At 45.1% G+C, this 13,698-nt stretch overlaps 1 protein-coding gene across 8 annotated transcripts in view; it reads left to right on the forward strand.

Annotated features, from left to right (window-relative positions):
• Window positions 1-13,698, forward strand: part of r3hcc1l (R3H domain and coiled-coil containing 1-like) — a 181,108-nt gene that overhangs the window by 115,851 nt on the left and 51,559 nt on the right. For all 8 annotated transcript variants that reach the window (XM_038821596.1, XM_038821597.1, XM_038821590.1 and 5 more), the window contains one exon: window positions 10,117-10,292. In XM_038821596.1, the coding sequence (XP_038677524.1) occupies window positions 10,117-10,292 (176 nt within the window). The remainder of the gene's footprint in view (window positions 1-10,116; window positions 10,293-13,698) is intronic.

Raw genomic sequence — 13,698 nt, forward strand, 5'->3', positions numbered from 1 at the left:
GAAGGTGGAATTGGGATATGGGATTAGTGCAGGATGCTGGGGGTGGATTAGGGATATGGGATTACTGCAGGATGCTGGGGGTGGAATAGGGATCTGGGATTAGTGCAGGAAGGTGGAATTGGGATATGGGATTAGTGCAGGATGCTGGGGGTGTAATTGGGATATGGGATTAGTGCAGGATGCTGGGGGTGTAATTGGGATATGGGATTACTGTAGGATGGTGGAGGTGGAATAGGGATATGGGATTAGTACAGGATGCTGGGGGTGGAAAAGGAATATGGGATTACTGTAGGATGGTGGAGGTAGAATAGGGATATGGGATTAGTGCAGGGAGGTGGAATTGGGATATGGGATTAGTGCAGGATGCTGGGGGTTGAATAGGGATATGGGATTAGTGCAGAATGCCGGGGGTATAATTGGGATATGGGATTACTGTAGGATGGTGGAGGTGGAATTGGGATATGGGATTAGTGCAGGAAGGTGGAATTGGGATATGGGATTAGTGCAGGATGCTGGGGGTGGATTAGGGATATGGGATTAGTGCAGGATGCTGGGGGTGGAATAGGGATATGGGATTAGTGCAGGATGCTGGGGGTGGAATAGGGATCTGGGATTAGTACAGGGAGGTGGAATTGGGATCTGGGATTAGTGCAGGGAGGTGGAGGTGGAATAGGGATCTGGGATTAGTGCAGGATGCTGGGGGTGGAATAGGGATATGGGATTAGTGCAGGATGCTGGGGGTGGAATAGGGATATGGGATTACTGTAGGATGCTGGGGGTGGAATAGGGATATGGGATTAGTGCAGGAAGGTGGAGGTGGAATTGGGATATGGGATTACTGTAGGATGCTGGGGGTGGATTAGGGATATGGTATTAGTGCAGGAAGGTGGAGGTGGAATAGGGATATGGGATTAGTGCAGGGGGGAATGGGATCTGGGATTAATGCAGTGAGGTGGAGGTGGAGAAGGCTCAAGGGGCTGAATAGCCTACTCCTGCTTCTGTTTATGTCCTAGGACCCAATGAATATGCTGCTGCTAAGGCTGAGGGAATCTTGAATAGCGATATGGCAATGAATGCCTATTCTGCAGACTTTGTTGGTATTTATTTTGAGGATAACTATTTATACAGAAGGTTCACACTGGAGATTAAATAGTGTGTGGAGGACAGGTTTATAAACTGGATAACCTTTGCTTGTTCAAGCCTTCTTATTTCTAAACCTAGAATTTTCAGACATAATCTTCCTGCCTTGATCCTATTAAAGCTCCTTACAATGCAAAGTGATAGTTGCTCAGGCTTCAATGATCCAATTATTTGCCCTTCTCTACTCTTTCTATAGTCCCATCTAGCTGCATTGAGATTTTATTTTAAGAAAGCAAATAGGCGTCACAGAATTGAGTAATCTCTTTGTTAAAGCAAAACCATCTGATTCTCTTTTCAGAGGTAAGGACATAATGCAACAGCGTAGCGTTCTAAATGCTCATCAGCTGGTGAATGGTTGACAGTACCCTCCAGTATTGTCCTGAGGCCTCCAGGAAATGAAGATTGATCTCAATGACACTGCATCTCATGAGAAAGGCCATGTCGGCTGTCAAAAAAAAATTGAATTGGTTTTGTTTCCTTTTTCCTGGACACTTCATTAATTATAAAAATATAAAAGTTTGGCGGAAAAAGATTTACAGTGATGGATCGTCGAAATGTGTTCAGAAGAGTCTGTTTGTTTACTGTCACAGACAGGAGGGGGTTAATTTAATTCTCCTCACCATCTGTCCGTAAACAGAAAGGTGTTTTGATTTGCTTCCCCCTTTATAAGAGGTATTTCCGAGCCCTCGTTTTCAGTGTAAACGCAACGGCGTTTCCGACAGATTCAACACTTAGCCTAAGGATCAGAGAATCCCGCCCCACAATTTTTACTTTTCTAAACTAAAATGTGGAGGAACAGAGTCACTGGACCGCTAATTAGTTTTAACAGCAAATAAAACTTTTATTAAATACATTCAGTACTCCTTTACTCTCCCTCCCCCATTATCTTAACTAAAACTCAACGATTTTAAGATTAACATGGATTAAAAAGTACCTCCGAAGCAGTGGTCTCATTCACAAAGACACTCTCCACTATAAACCCTAAGTTAATGTCTGTGGTTTTCTCCTCAGAATCCCCCCAGATAATTGTCACGTGAGAGTTTCCAAACTCCACTCTCAAAAACAGGCTATGAAATCTTGTCTCATAATAAAGCTTTCCCTTAGCGGTTTGCATTCCAAAATCCAGGCCAGGTTTCCAAATGACATTGTAAGCAAAGCTTCCGCTCCACTTTTAGCAGCGAATCCAGTATAGGGTTTTACACTCCCCATTGTATGTTTCCTTTGTCTGAACTGCTTTTACATAAACTCCCAAGATCTAGCCACCTATTTTCCATAGTTATTTCAACTCATTCCACAGACAGTAGTAAAATCTGATAAACCTGGAACATCACTTCAGATAGCTTTCTGACATCTCAGCCTTCTTCTCAGCTCTGTCTGTCATTACTGAATAGTTTTCTGCTCTAGTACTTTTAACCTCTGATTTTTAATGATTTTTATTATTATCACAAGTAGGCTTACATTAACACTGCAATGAGGTTACTGTGAAAAGCCCCTCGTCGCCACACTGTTCGGGTACACTGAGGGAGAATTCAGAATGCCCCATCACCGAGCGAACACGTCTTTCAGAAGTTCTGGGAGGAAACCGGAGCACCCGGAGGCAGGGCCGGCTCAAGGTACCGGCAACTCGGGCAGTCGCCCGGGGCGCCATGTGCTAGGGGGCGCCATCAAGGAGTGCGTGACCGGCGTCAGAGACCCGGCGCCGCGTAAAAGACTCGGGTCCCGCGCATGCGCAGTTGGGCCGGTGTCAACCAGCGCATGCGCGGTGGCCGCCCTCCCTCAGGCCGCCCCGCACAAACATGGCGGATGGATCCAGGCTCGCCCCGCCCCCCTCCCCCCCGAAGGGCGCCAAAGGTCAGCTTGCCCGGGGCGCCAGCAACCCTAGGGGCGGCGCTGCCCGGAGGAAACCCACACAGACACAGGGTGAACATGCAGACTCCACACAGACAGAGACCCAAGCTGGGAATTGAACCCGGGTCTCTGCCGCTGTGAAGCAATAGTGCTAATCACTGTGCTACCGTGCCGTCCAGATTTTCAGATCTCTCCGCTTCTTTTCTTTTTTTTTTCATAGAATTTACAGTGCAGAAGGAGGCCATTCAGCCCATCGAGTCTGCACCGGCTCTTGGAAAGAGCACCCTATCCCCATAACCCAGTAACCCCACCCAATACTAAGGGCAATTTTGGACACTAAGGGTAATTTATCATGGCCAATCCACCTACCTGTGCCAGAGCACCCAGGGGAACCCACTCACACACACACACAGGGAGGATGTGCAGACTCCGCACAGACAGTGACCCAAGCCGGAATCGAACCTGGGACTCTGGAACTGAAGCAATTGTGCTAACCACAATGCTACCGTGCTGCCCCTTTTTAATATAAATTTAGAGTACCCAATTCATTTTTTCCAATTATGGGCAATTTTTAGCGTGGCCAATCCACCTAGCCTGCACATGAAAATGAAATCGTTTATTGTCACGAGTATCCTTCAATGAAGTTACTGTGAAAAGCCCATAGTCGCCACATTCCGGCACCTGTCCGGGGAGGCTGGTACGGGAATCGAACCGTGCTGCTGGCCTGCTTGGTCTGCTTTATAAGCCAGCGATTTAGCCTTGTGAGCTAAACCAGCCCCTGGGTTGGTCTTGGGTTGTGGGGGTGAAACCCACGCAAACAATCAGATAAACCACGCAAACATGGGGAGAATGTACTAATACCACACGGACAGTGACCCAGAGCCGGGAATGAACCTGGGACCTCGGGCGCCGTGAAGCAGCAATGCTAACCACTTGGCCACCGTGCTGCCCTTCTCTTTTTTTCTTAACCGATACGCCATGGTATGGCTTTTCTTCCAGCAAAGATGAAAGAGATGTTCACTCTCTAGCCTTCTAAACCAACTGCTTCTCACAGAGCTGTGAGAGCTGCCTTCTGTCTCACTACCTATCTTCAACTACAATCAAATTAGCTAAACTAAAACTTTAAAAGCTCGGCCACAAAAGGCCCCAGTTGCTAAGCAATGACTTAACCTTTTCTAATCTTTTATTTACTGTACTCGCTGCAATCTTCTACAGGCACAATAGAATCGTATTTACTCTTCCAGGCACAGAAACATTACATTAGACACACTTAAAACTATGCCTATTTCTAATGTTTGCAAATACAAAGATAAATCCCTTAAAACTCCCTTTGTTTTCCTATCAATAGGACAATAAATTATGTCAAGGACGTAAAGAGGCTACAAAGGAACATAGATAGGTTAAGTGAATGGACAAAGATCTGGCAAACGGAGAATAATGTAGGCAAGTGTGAAGTTGTCAATTTTGGCAGGAAGAAGGAAAAAAATGTACAGCAAGTAATTAGGAAAGCTAATAGAATGTTATATTTTGTATGGGGAATTGATTACAAGAGTAGGGAGGTTATGCTTCAGTTGTGCAGGGCATTAGTGAGACCACATCGGGAATATTGTGCACAGTATTGGCTTCTTTATTTAAAGAAAGATGTAAATACATTAGAAGCAGTTAGCGAAGGTTAGCTGGACTTACACCAGGAATGGGAGAATTTTCTTATGAGGGAAGGTTAGGTTAGTATCCACTAGAGTTTAGAAGAGTAAGAGGCAACGATAAAAACCGTGTAAGATCCTGAGGGGTATTGACAGGGTGGACGTGGAGAGGATGGTTCTTCTTGTCGGAGAATCTGGAACTCGGGGTCGCTCTTTAAAAATAGGAGGTTGCCCATTTAAGATACAGATGAGGAAAAATGTTTCCGCTCAGAGGGTCATGATACTCTGGAACCCTCTTCCACAAAAGGCGATGGAAGCAGAGACCAGCTATTTTTAAGGCCGAGCTGAATAGTTTCTTGATTAACAAGGGGGTGAAAGGTTATTGGGCGTAGCAGGAATGTGGCGTTGTGGTTACAATCAGATAAACCATGATCTTATTGAATATTGGAGAAGGCTCGAGGGGCCGAGTGGCCTACTTCTCTTAATTTGCTTGTTCATGTGTATGTAGATCTTGCTTCTTGAACTCTTGGACTGAGGAATACTTCAATCGAAAGATTGTTTAAGTATTACATTACGACTGTGATCAAAAGTATCATTCGCTTTAAGATGTTTGAGGCGTCCCATAGTCATGAAAAAAATATGGAAATGTAAGTCTTTTTTTACTGGATTTATGCACAGGAATGGTTATAATGGTTGATCAATTGTTTATGAGAGAATATTTGGTATTTAAAAAGGAATGTTGATGCTGTTCAGGCGCTGAGTGCTGATACTGAAGAAGTGCATTGAAGAAAGAGAAAGAAAGGTTCTATATAAATGTAAATTCCTTCATGGCCCCAGCATGTCCCAAAGCACTGCATAGTCAATGAAGCACTTTTAAAATATAGGGCACAATCTACCGGCCGCGTCCCACCTGAACCGCAGCGATAGATCCCTGGAGAGTCCTCTCCCGGGATTCCCGACGGTCGTTATGCCTTGCAATATCTAACCAGATCTTGCAAGACGTTGCGATCTGGATCCCGCCCACAATGGGTTGAACCCAGTCATGCACAGCTAAGTGAACTTAAGAGCCCACTTAGCCGTGCTCGTGCCGGATCCAACGGCCGACCGGCATCTAATGGCCTTGCTGAGGAGACCCCAGCCGGGCGCCGTCCCCACGACAGGTGGAACGGTACCTAAGGGGACCCCCCAAAGCGATCGGAGGACCCCGGGTGGTCGGCTACCAGGTAGGGTGGCACCCTGGTACTGCTGGTGCTAGCATGGCACCTTGGTACTGCTAACCTGACACCTGGGCCCTGACACCCGAGCGCCAACCTGGCATTGTCAAGGTGCCAGGCTGGCGATGTCAAGTTATTATTGTGTCCACGCATGGGATCAGCCCCTGAGTGTCCTGCCCGTGTGAGGTGATGTGCCAGGTTGCCTGAGGACCCCCAACAGGTGCATTGGAGAAGGGGGAGGGAGGGGGGGGGGCAGAGATCGGGATGGATTTAAAAATGGTGTCCTCATCTGATCCTTTATTCAGGAGCTCCGCTTGCCAGAGCTCCTTAGTGCAGGAAGTGACCCTAAGTGCGGCTTCGGGGGGACATTCCCCACCAGGGCACTAAAACATTCTATTCACCTCGCCATTCACCTGAGGAAGGAGCAGTGCTCCGAAAGCTCGTGTTTGAAACAAACCTGTTGGACTTTAACCTGGTGTTGTAAGACTTCTTACTGTATTCTGTGATGGCATCACTGTCAGCCCTTGTAACCTTTAGTTGACATGGCTTCAGCACAGTCTCTGCCTTCCCCAACCCTCCCATAAAATATTCTCATCTTCTCTGTTTCTAACCTGCTGAAGATATTGACTTTTTTCTTATGCTTCAAGTGGCGGTTCTTAATATGTCAGCCTGGATATGCAGTTCAACCGTTGGCATTATCTTGTTCCAACATTCACATATGCGTTTTTCAGGAAATGTTGATCAAGAGTGTTAAGGTTTGGGAATACTTGGGTCAATATTTCTCCTTCAATATTTCTTCTCCTTTATCCAGTGTACCACACCTAAATGTAGATCGTTCTGCTGCTCAAGCTAACTCTGTACAGTCAGCACCATCATTGACTGAACCATTTAGGAAGCTCTCCGATGAAACATGAAAATAACAGATAAGGGGCAGCACGGTAGCATTGTGGACAGCACAATCGCTTCACAGCTCCAGGGTCCCAGGTTCGATTCCGGCTTGGGTCACTGTCTGTGCGGAGTCTGCACATCCTCCCCGTGTGTGCGTGGGTTTCCTCCGGGTGCTCCGGTTTCCTCCCACAGTCCAAAGATGTGCAGGTTAGGTGGATTGGCCATGATAAATTGCCCTTAGTGTCCAAAATTGCCCTTAGTGTTGGGTGGGGTTATTGGGTTATGGGGATAGAGTGGAGGTGTTGACCTTGGGTAGGGTGCTCTTTCCAAGAGCCGGTGCAGACTCGATAGGCCGAATGGCCTCCTTCTGCACTGTAAATTCTATGATCTATGATCTAAGAAAAAGCCCACTGGTCCATCTGACTTGTTCCATGTAATTGTGATGCCTTATGCATTACGACACAAACACTCCCGGACAATCTCCTAGGAGAGGCAAAAGAGCTTTTCCTTCATCTGAAAGAATAGTAGGCTTGTGGAGCAGGCGTATGCATACGTTCAAGTTCCACCAGAGCAGCTTGTGGAATTTAAATCCAATCAACAAAATCTGGAACTGAAACTAGTAATGGTGCCATGAAGTGGTCATCAATTGTCATGAAAACACATCTGGCTCACCAATATCCCTAAAGAAAGGAAACCTGCCATCCTTACTTCAATTGGTCTCCATATCATTCCAGACCAAATCAATGTAGTTGGTTAACTTCCCTCTGAAATAGCCTAACAAGCCCCTCAGTTCAAGGGCAATTAAAGATGAAATGAAAAATGAAATGAAAATCGCTTATTGTCACGAATAGACTTCAATGAAGTTACTGCGAAAAGCCCCTAGTCGCCACATTCCGGCGCCTGTTCGGGGAGGCTGTTACGGGAATCGAACCGTGCTGCTGGCTGCTTTCAAAGCCAGTGATTTAGCCCAGTGTGCTAAACAGCCCCTTAGGCAACAAGTTCCGGTCTTGCCAGGAAGTGATGCTAAGTGTGGCCTCGGGGGGGGGGGGGGATGTTCCCCACCGGGGCACTAAATAAAACACACAAAATAACTTGAAAAACCTTTGCCTATCTTGTAACAGTGATACCTAGTCCTCCCTAACCGATCCAGTTGAAATAATTGGTCCACATAAATACAGTCTAATCCCATGAGCCTCAATCGGGTCTCCTCTGAGTCTATATTTTGTGAATGAACACAGGCCCGGCGTTTTAACCCTTGTTGGGTAATTAAGATGTTGTAAACCGGACCGTAATCTTGCAACCATCCTCTGCACCTTTACAAAAGCGTCAACATCTTCCACCATTTGGAGGAATCAAAACGGCTACAGTATTCTAATTGAGATCTAACCAAGGTCTTGTAGAAGGACAAATTGGTGTGCTTTATTTCGTAGTGAATTGTCCCATGACTAAATTGAATACCCTGACTGTTTTAACTGTAGCTTCACAACATTGGTCATGACCCTTTAGACAATTATGAACTGTAACACCCTGGCTTTTATTTTGTTAAGAGGGCCAAGAATATTTAACTTTCTGAAATTCCTGGTGGACAATCCTGCTGGGTTACCCTCATCCCTTAACCTTGTGGTTCCTTCAAAGGTTTGGTCAAGTTGACCATCATCTTGGGGAGAAGATTCAAGCCTGCTTTCATTCTCCATCATGATGAAGCACTCATCTGCCACCACCATTGTCCCTTCATTCCCTTCCAACACAGTCTCAGCCTGGTCCAATACCACAACGTCTCTAGCCTGTGCCTCCCCCTGTTCTGCTAATGCCAGCCTTCTCTTCCAGGCTGTGTTGTGTGTCCTATAGAAGGCCTTCTTTGTCTAAGTGGCTAAGTCAGACCTCTCATATCTTTGACTGTCTTACTTATTACTGAGGTATCTCAAATTAGTTCTTGTCTGTTTTTTCTTTTATTGAGGCCTAATAATTGGAATTGATGATAGAATGTGAGGTAAAAGGCATAACTTATTTTCAAGGCTCAATTTACATTCTTAAAGTCCATTTGTGCTTTTTGCCTTCATGGTTTACAACAGCCTGAAAACGTGTCGATGTAAATCATAGCCGCATTGTTGCTGACTGTCCATTATTCTGCATTATCATGCTGCTTCAAACGCTGGTGCTATTTGTTTTTAACAGGAGGATAATGCAGTACTCGATGTGACGTGGTCGGTAAAGAAATCCAATTAGTACAAATGTTAACATGCATGGGTCTCTCCTTTTCAGAGGAGATGAAGTACAGTAGTTAAAATAAGCCTCTCTTTGATTTGGGGCTTTTTTTGTAACTAGAGATAAATAATCTCTTGGTGTTACTTTTGTTCTAACATGTGCAACAGTTCTATTGATGAAGTCTGGATGCGGATGGCTATCTAGGAAGGGAGGACAAGTAGGCTTTACTCCAAATGATCTGGAAAAATCTAGGCTTTAATTGCCACAGGCTGTTTTTTTTAGAAAATAAATATTATTTTGTGTGTTTCTTCATCTCTCAAATGAGATCCAGATTTCAGATTTCTACTTCAACTCGCGTTTTAACTTTGTGGTGAGGGACGCGATGGATGAAAGGTGGAATGGTGAGTGGAGAACTGACAGCCAGGTAGCTAAAATAAATTTCCCTCATCAGTAGGTTTTTTTTCACAAAATAATTGGCAAAGTCTTCTAGACCAGTACAGCTATAAAGTAAGAAGCAAGCTAGTGAGAGTAAGCATTTGGGACAGTGGAAGAGTGGTATAATGAATGAATTATAACCTCACGTCTCCAATCCACACCGTCAAAAATGTATGGAATGTTTGTGTCATATTAAGAAGTCTTACAACACCAGGTTAAAGTCCAACAGGTTTGTTTCGAATCACTAGCTTTCGGAGCACTGCTCCTTCCTCAGGTGAAGGGAGAGGTAGGTTCCAGAAGCACATATATAGACAAAGTCAAAGATGCAAGACAATGCTTTGAATGCGAGCATTTGCAGGTAATTAGGTCTTTGCAGATCCAGAGATAGGGGTAACCCCAGGTTAAAGAGGTGTGAATTGTCTCAAGCCAGGACAGTTGGTAGGATTTTGCAAGCCCGGGCCAGATGGTAGGGGGTGAATGTAATGCGACATGAATCCAAGGTCCCGGTTGAGGCCGTACTCGTGTGCGGAACTTGGCTATAAGTTTCTGTTCTGCGTTGTCGCACGTCCTGAAGGCCTCCTTAGAGAACGCTTACCCGAAGATCAGAGGCTGAATGCCCTGGTGTTGTAAGACTTCTTACTGTGTTCACCCCAGTCCAACGCCGGCATCTCCACATCATGTGTCATATTGACCAGAGCTTTTGTTGTCTTGCTCCTTGAACTTGCTTTCTTCTCCTCTTTCAGCTAACCGTTAATTGCAAGCCCAAGAAGAATATTCAAGATCCTTGTTTCAACTATTACAACTACCAGCCAGCGGAGCCAGATATAGATGATTCAGAATTTTCACACATTGCCGAGATTTACGATTTTCCAGCCGGATTTAAGACTGAAGATTTGCTCCGAGCTTTCTCCAGTTATCAGTATGTATCCAGTCATACTACTCATAGAGTGGAAATGGTTTGGAGTCCTTGGATGACTGCCAAGTTGACCAAAAAAATGCCCCTCAATTGTTTCCTTGATTCATGCTCTCATTGTTTCGTGTCTCCAAGATATTATCAGTGTGGCTCCGCCTCTTGTGCAGATCACTGAACACATTGCAGTACACTGTGAAAACAGCATATTTAGATAAAAGAGTTGCCGATTCTAATTCTGAGGCATACAATCCGGAAGATCCCAAGTTCAATTCACGACCTAGATGGAATCATAGAATTTACAGTGCAGAGGAGGCCATTTAGCCCATCATGTCTGCACCGGCCCTTAGGAAAAAGTACCCTACTTAAGCCCATGCCTCCACCCTATCACTATAATCCAGAAACCCCACCTAACCTTTTTGGACATGAAGAGCAATTCATGATTGCCAGTGCGCCTAACCTGCATATCTTTGGACTGTGGGAGGAAACCGGAGCACCCGGAGGAAACCCACCCAGACACGGAGAGAACGTGCAGACTCCGCACAGGCAGTGACCCAAGCCAGGAATCGTACCTGGGACCCTGGAGCTGTGAAGCAACAGTGCTAACCACTGTGCTACCGTGCTGCCCAGCTGAATTCATTTGGAACATTATGTGGTGTCCCCAGGGTAAGGACGGAAAAGGCTGGCAGAACTGATCACCGCTGACAGCCTGTGAGTTGGCATTTGATGAGGACAGTATTAGATTCGGCTGTGGTTCGTTTTAAGGAGACACTCACTGCATAGTCGTGCATAGGAAGGATTGGTACATAGATAGGTTACTGGTAATGCAATACTCCAGCACAGCTGGACACCTTCAGGATAGAGGGGGAGCAGCTTGGTTAGGGGTTTTTGCGGGGTGGGGGGAGGGGCAGGAACGAGTAACAAGTTGAACAAGAGTGAACAAGTTGAGTATTATGTCTTCAGAGATGTACAACAATTATCTACATCAAAATTGTAATTGGAAAGTAACACACAAAATCTTTTTCAATAGAATTGAAATGGTTCCATTTCTTGTACTGTACAAAAAGGATGATCCTCTTTATCTTCAGCCACCTGTGGTGCTGCTGTATACCTACAGTATTATCCAACTTTTAGATATATTCTACCCTTCCAATTCTGGTTAATTTTGCTCCTCTTCCTATTCTAGTAGAATCATAAAATCTGCAGTGCGGAAGGAGGCCATTCGGCCCTTCGAGACTGCACCGGAACTACTTAAACCCATGCCTCCACCCTATCCCTATAACCCCACCTAACGTTTTGGACACTAAAAGGGGCAATTCAGCATGGCCAACCCATCTAACCTGCATATCTTTGGACTGTGGGAGAAAACCGGGGCACCCGGAGGAAACCCACGCACACACGAAGAGAATGTGCAGACTCCACACAGTCACCCGAAGCCGGAATTGAACCTGGCTCCCTGGCACTGTGAGGCTGCAGTGCTAGCCACTGTGCCACCATGCTACCCATAATGGTTGCAGAATTCTCATCTACTATTCCCTTCCCCCTTAATCTCCCTCTCTCTCTCTCTCTCTCTCTCTCTATTGAACAATGTTTGCTGTTGGACTCCCGGTGAAGTCTCTCCCAATACTGAGCTGAAATGTGTGACTGGGTTGTGATACCTGGCATTCTGGCTTCACTCAATTTTGTCCCTGCCTTTTATGAAAGCCCTGGATGAAACCCCTTTATGAAAGCACTCCTCAACTGTGATCTGCCTTGTTGGATACTGAGTGCTGAAACCCTGATTTTCCCAGATGCGGTGTTCAATTTGAAGGGGCAATACCTTGCACTTCACTTTTGGCTAATGCATATGATTTTCTTGCTCGTACTCCATTCAGCCACTCTCTAATCTAATTGGGTACATTCAAGGTACAGCATAGACATTCGATCCAAAATAATTGAACGGCATCGTTAGTCATTTGCACCAACTATTTTCTTGTGTGATCTGATTTGCATTTAGACTGTAGTCTTTAGGACCAGGAGGCAAAAACCTTTCATCAATGCACACTTGAAACTCTATGTGGCAGTTTGTTTTAATGAATGCAGTTTAGATTTGGAGGTGGATTCTTTTGAAGGTCTAGATAATTGATCCTGGAGGAAAGGCCTTCTCATCGCAATTCTGCATTAATGTGGAATTCAGCAGACATTAAATGTCTGACATTTTTAATATTTGAACTTAATTTTTGGCAGGTATAGTGCATGTTACAAAAAAAACTGATATTGACTCTTCATAAATCTACCATTCATCTCCTGAAGATGATTTATTATTCCATGTTTGACTGGGCTTATTGCTGTGAGGAGAAAAATTTGAAATGCTAGGCTCATTAACTTGCATCCAAAGCGACACAAGTATTTCTGACCAACGTATTGGAGTCCTAACCCTTGCCTGGCCACATCAGCAGCAACTCCAAATAATTAGGACAACAAAGGGTGAAACTAGAAGCTTAATAATAGTCTTTATTGTCCCATTACATCAACACTGCAATGTAGTTGCTGTGAAAAGCTCCTCGACACCACATTCCAGCGCCTGTTGGGTATACGGAGGGAGACTTCAGAGTCACCAAATTACCTAACAGCACATCTTTCGGGACTTGTGGGAGGAAACCCACGCAGACAACGGGGAGAACGTGCAGGCTCCGCACAGACGTTGACATTGGCTGTTGACAGGGGCTGTTTAGCACAGGGCTAAATTGCTGGCTTTGAAAGCAGACCAAGGCAGGCCAGCAGCACGGTTCGATTCCCGTATCAGCTTCCCCGAACAGGCGCCGGAATGTGGCGACTAGGGGCTTTTCACAGTAACTTCATTTGTAGCCTACTTGTGACAATAAGCGATTTTCTTTTCTTTTCTTCTTTCCAAGCTGAGAATCGAACCTGGGACCCTGGCGTTGTAAAGCAACAGTGATAACCACTGTGCTACCCTGCCGTCCATTAGTAAATTTGTAAAATGGTTGGTTTTATTTCACATTTAGGTAAAATTGAGTGTTGAGTGCTCCCTTTAATAGCTTGGGGATCATTGCAGCTACCATCCCTCCAGATTCGGAAATGATTTTGTTTTTTTTACATTATTACAAGCACATAATCGGTTGAAAATTCTCTTCCTCACTGGTCATTTTTCATGAACTGATAATGGTCCACTCACCCATTGGAATTTATATACATGGCAAGAAAATCACTTGGAAATGGCTGATGGTTTGCTGATTTATTTACTTTGGAATCTTCATGTCCAGAATCTCTGAGAAGCCGTAAATAAGACTTCCTCGGTCTACTCAGCCATTTGCGGTGCATCTTTTTTTCTAAACCAAGATTCCAGAATACTTTGCACTAATTTGACAGCTCTATTCATTTTTGTTTTCTTCTGTAAATACTTCCTTGCCTTGTT

The sequence above is a fragment of the Scyliorhinus canicula genome, chromosome 16 (assembly GCF_902713615.1).
Source record: "Scyliorhinus canicula chromosome 16, sScyCan1.1, whole genome shotgun sequence".
Classification (NCBI taxonomy): Eukaryota; Metazoa; Chordata; class Chondrichthyes; order Carcharhiniformes; family Scyliorhinidae; genus Scyliorhinus; species Scyliorhinus canicula.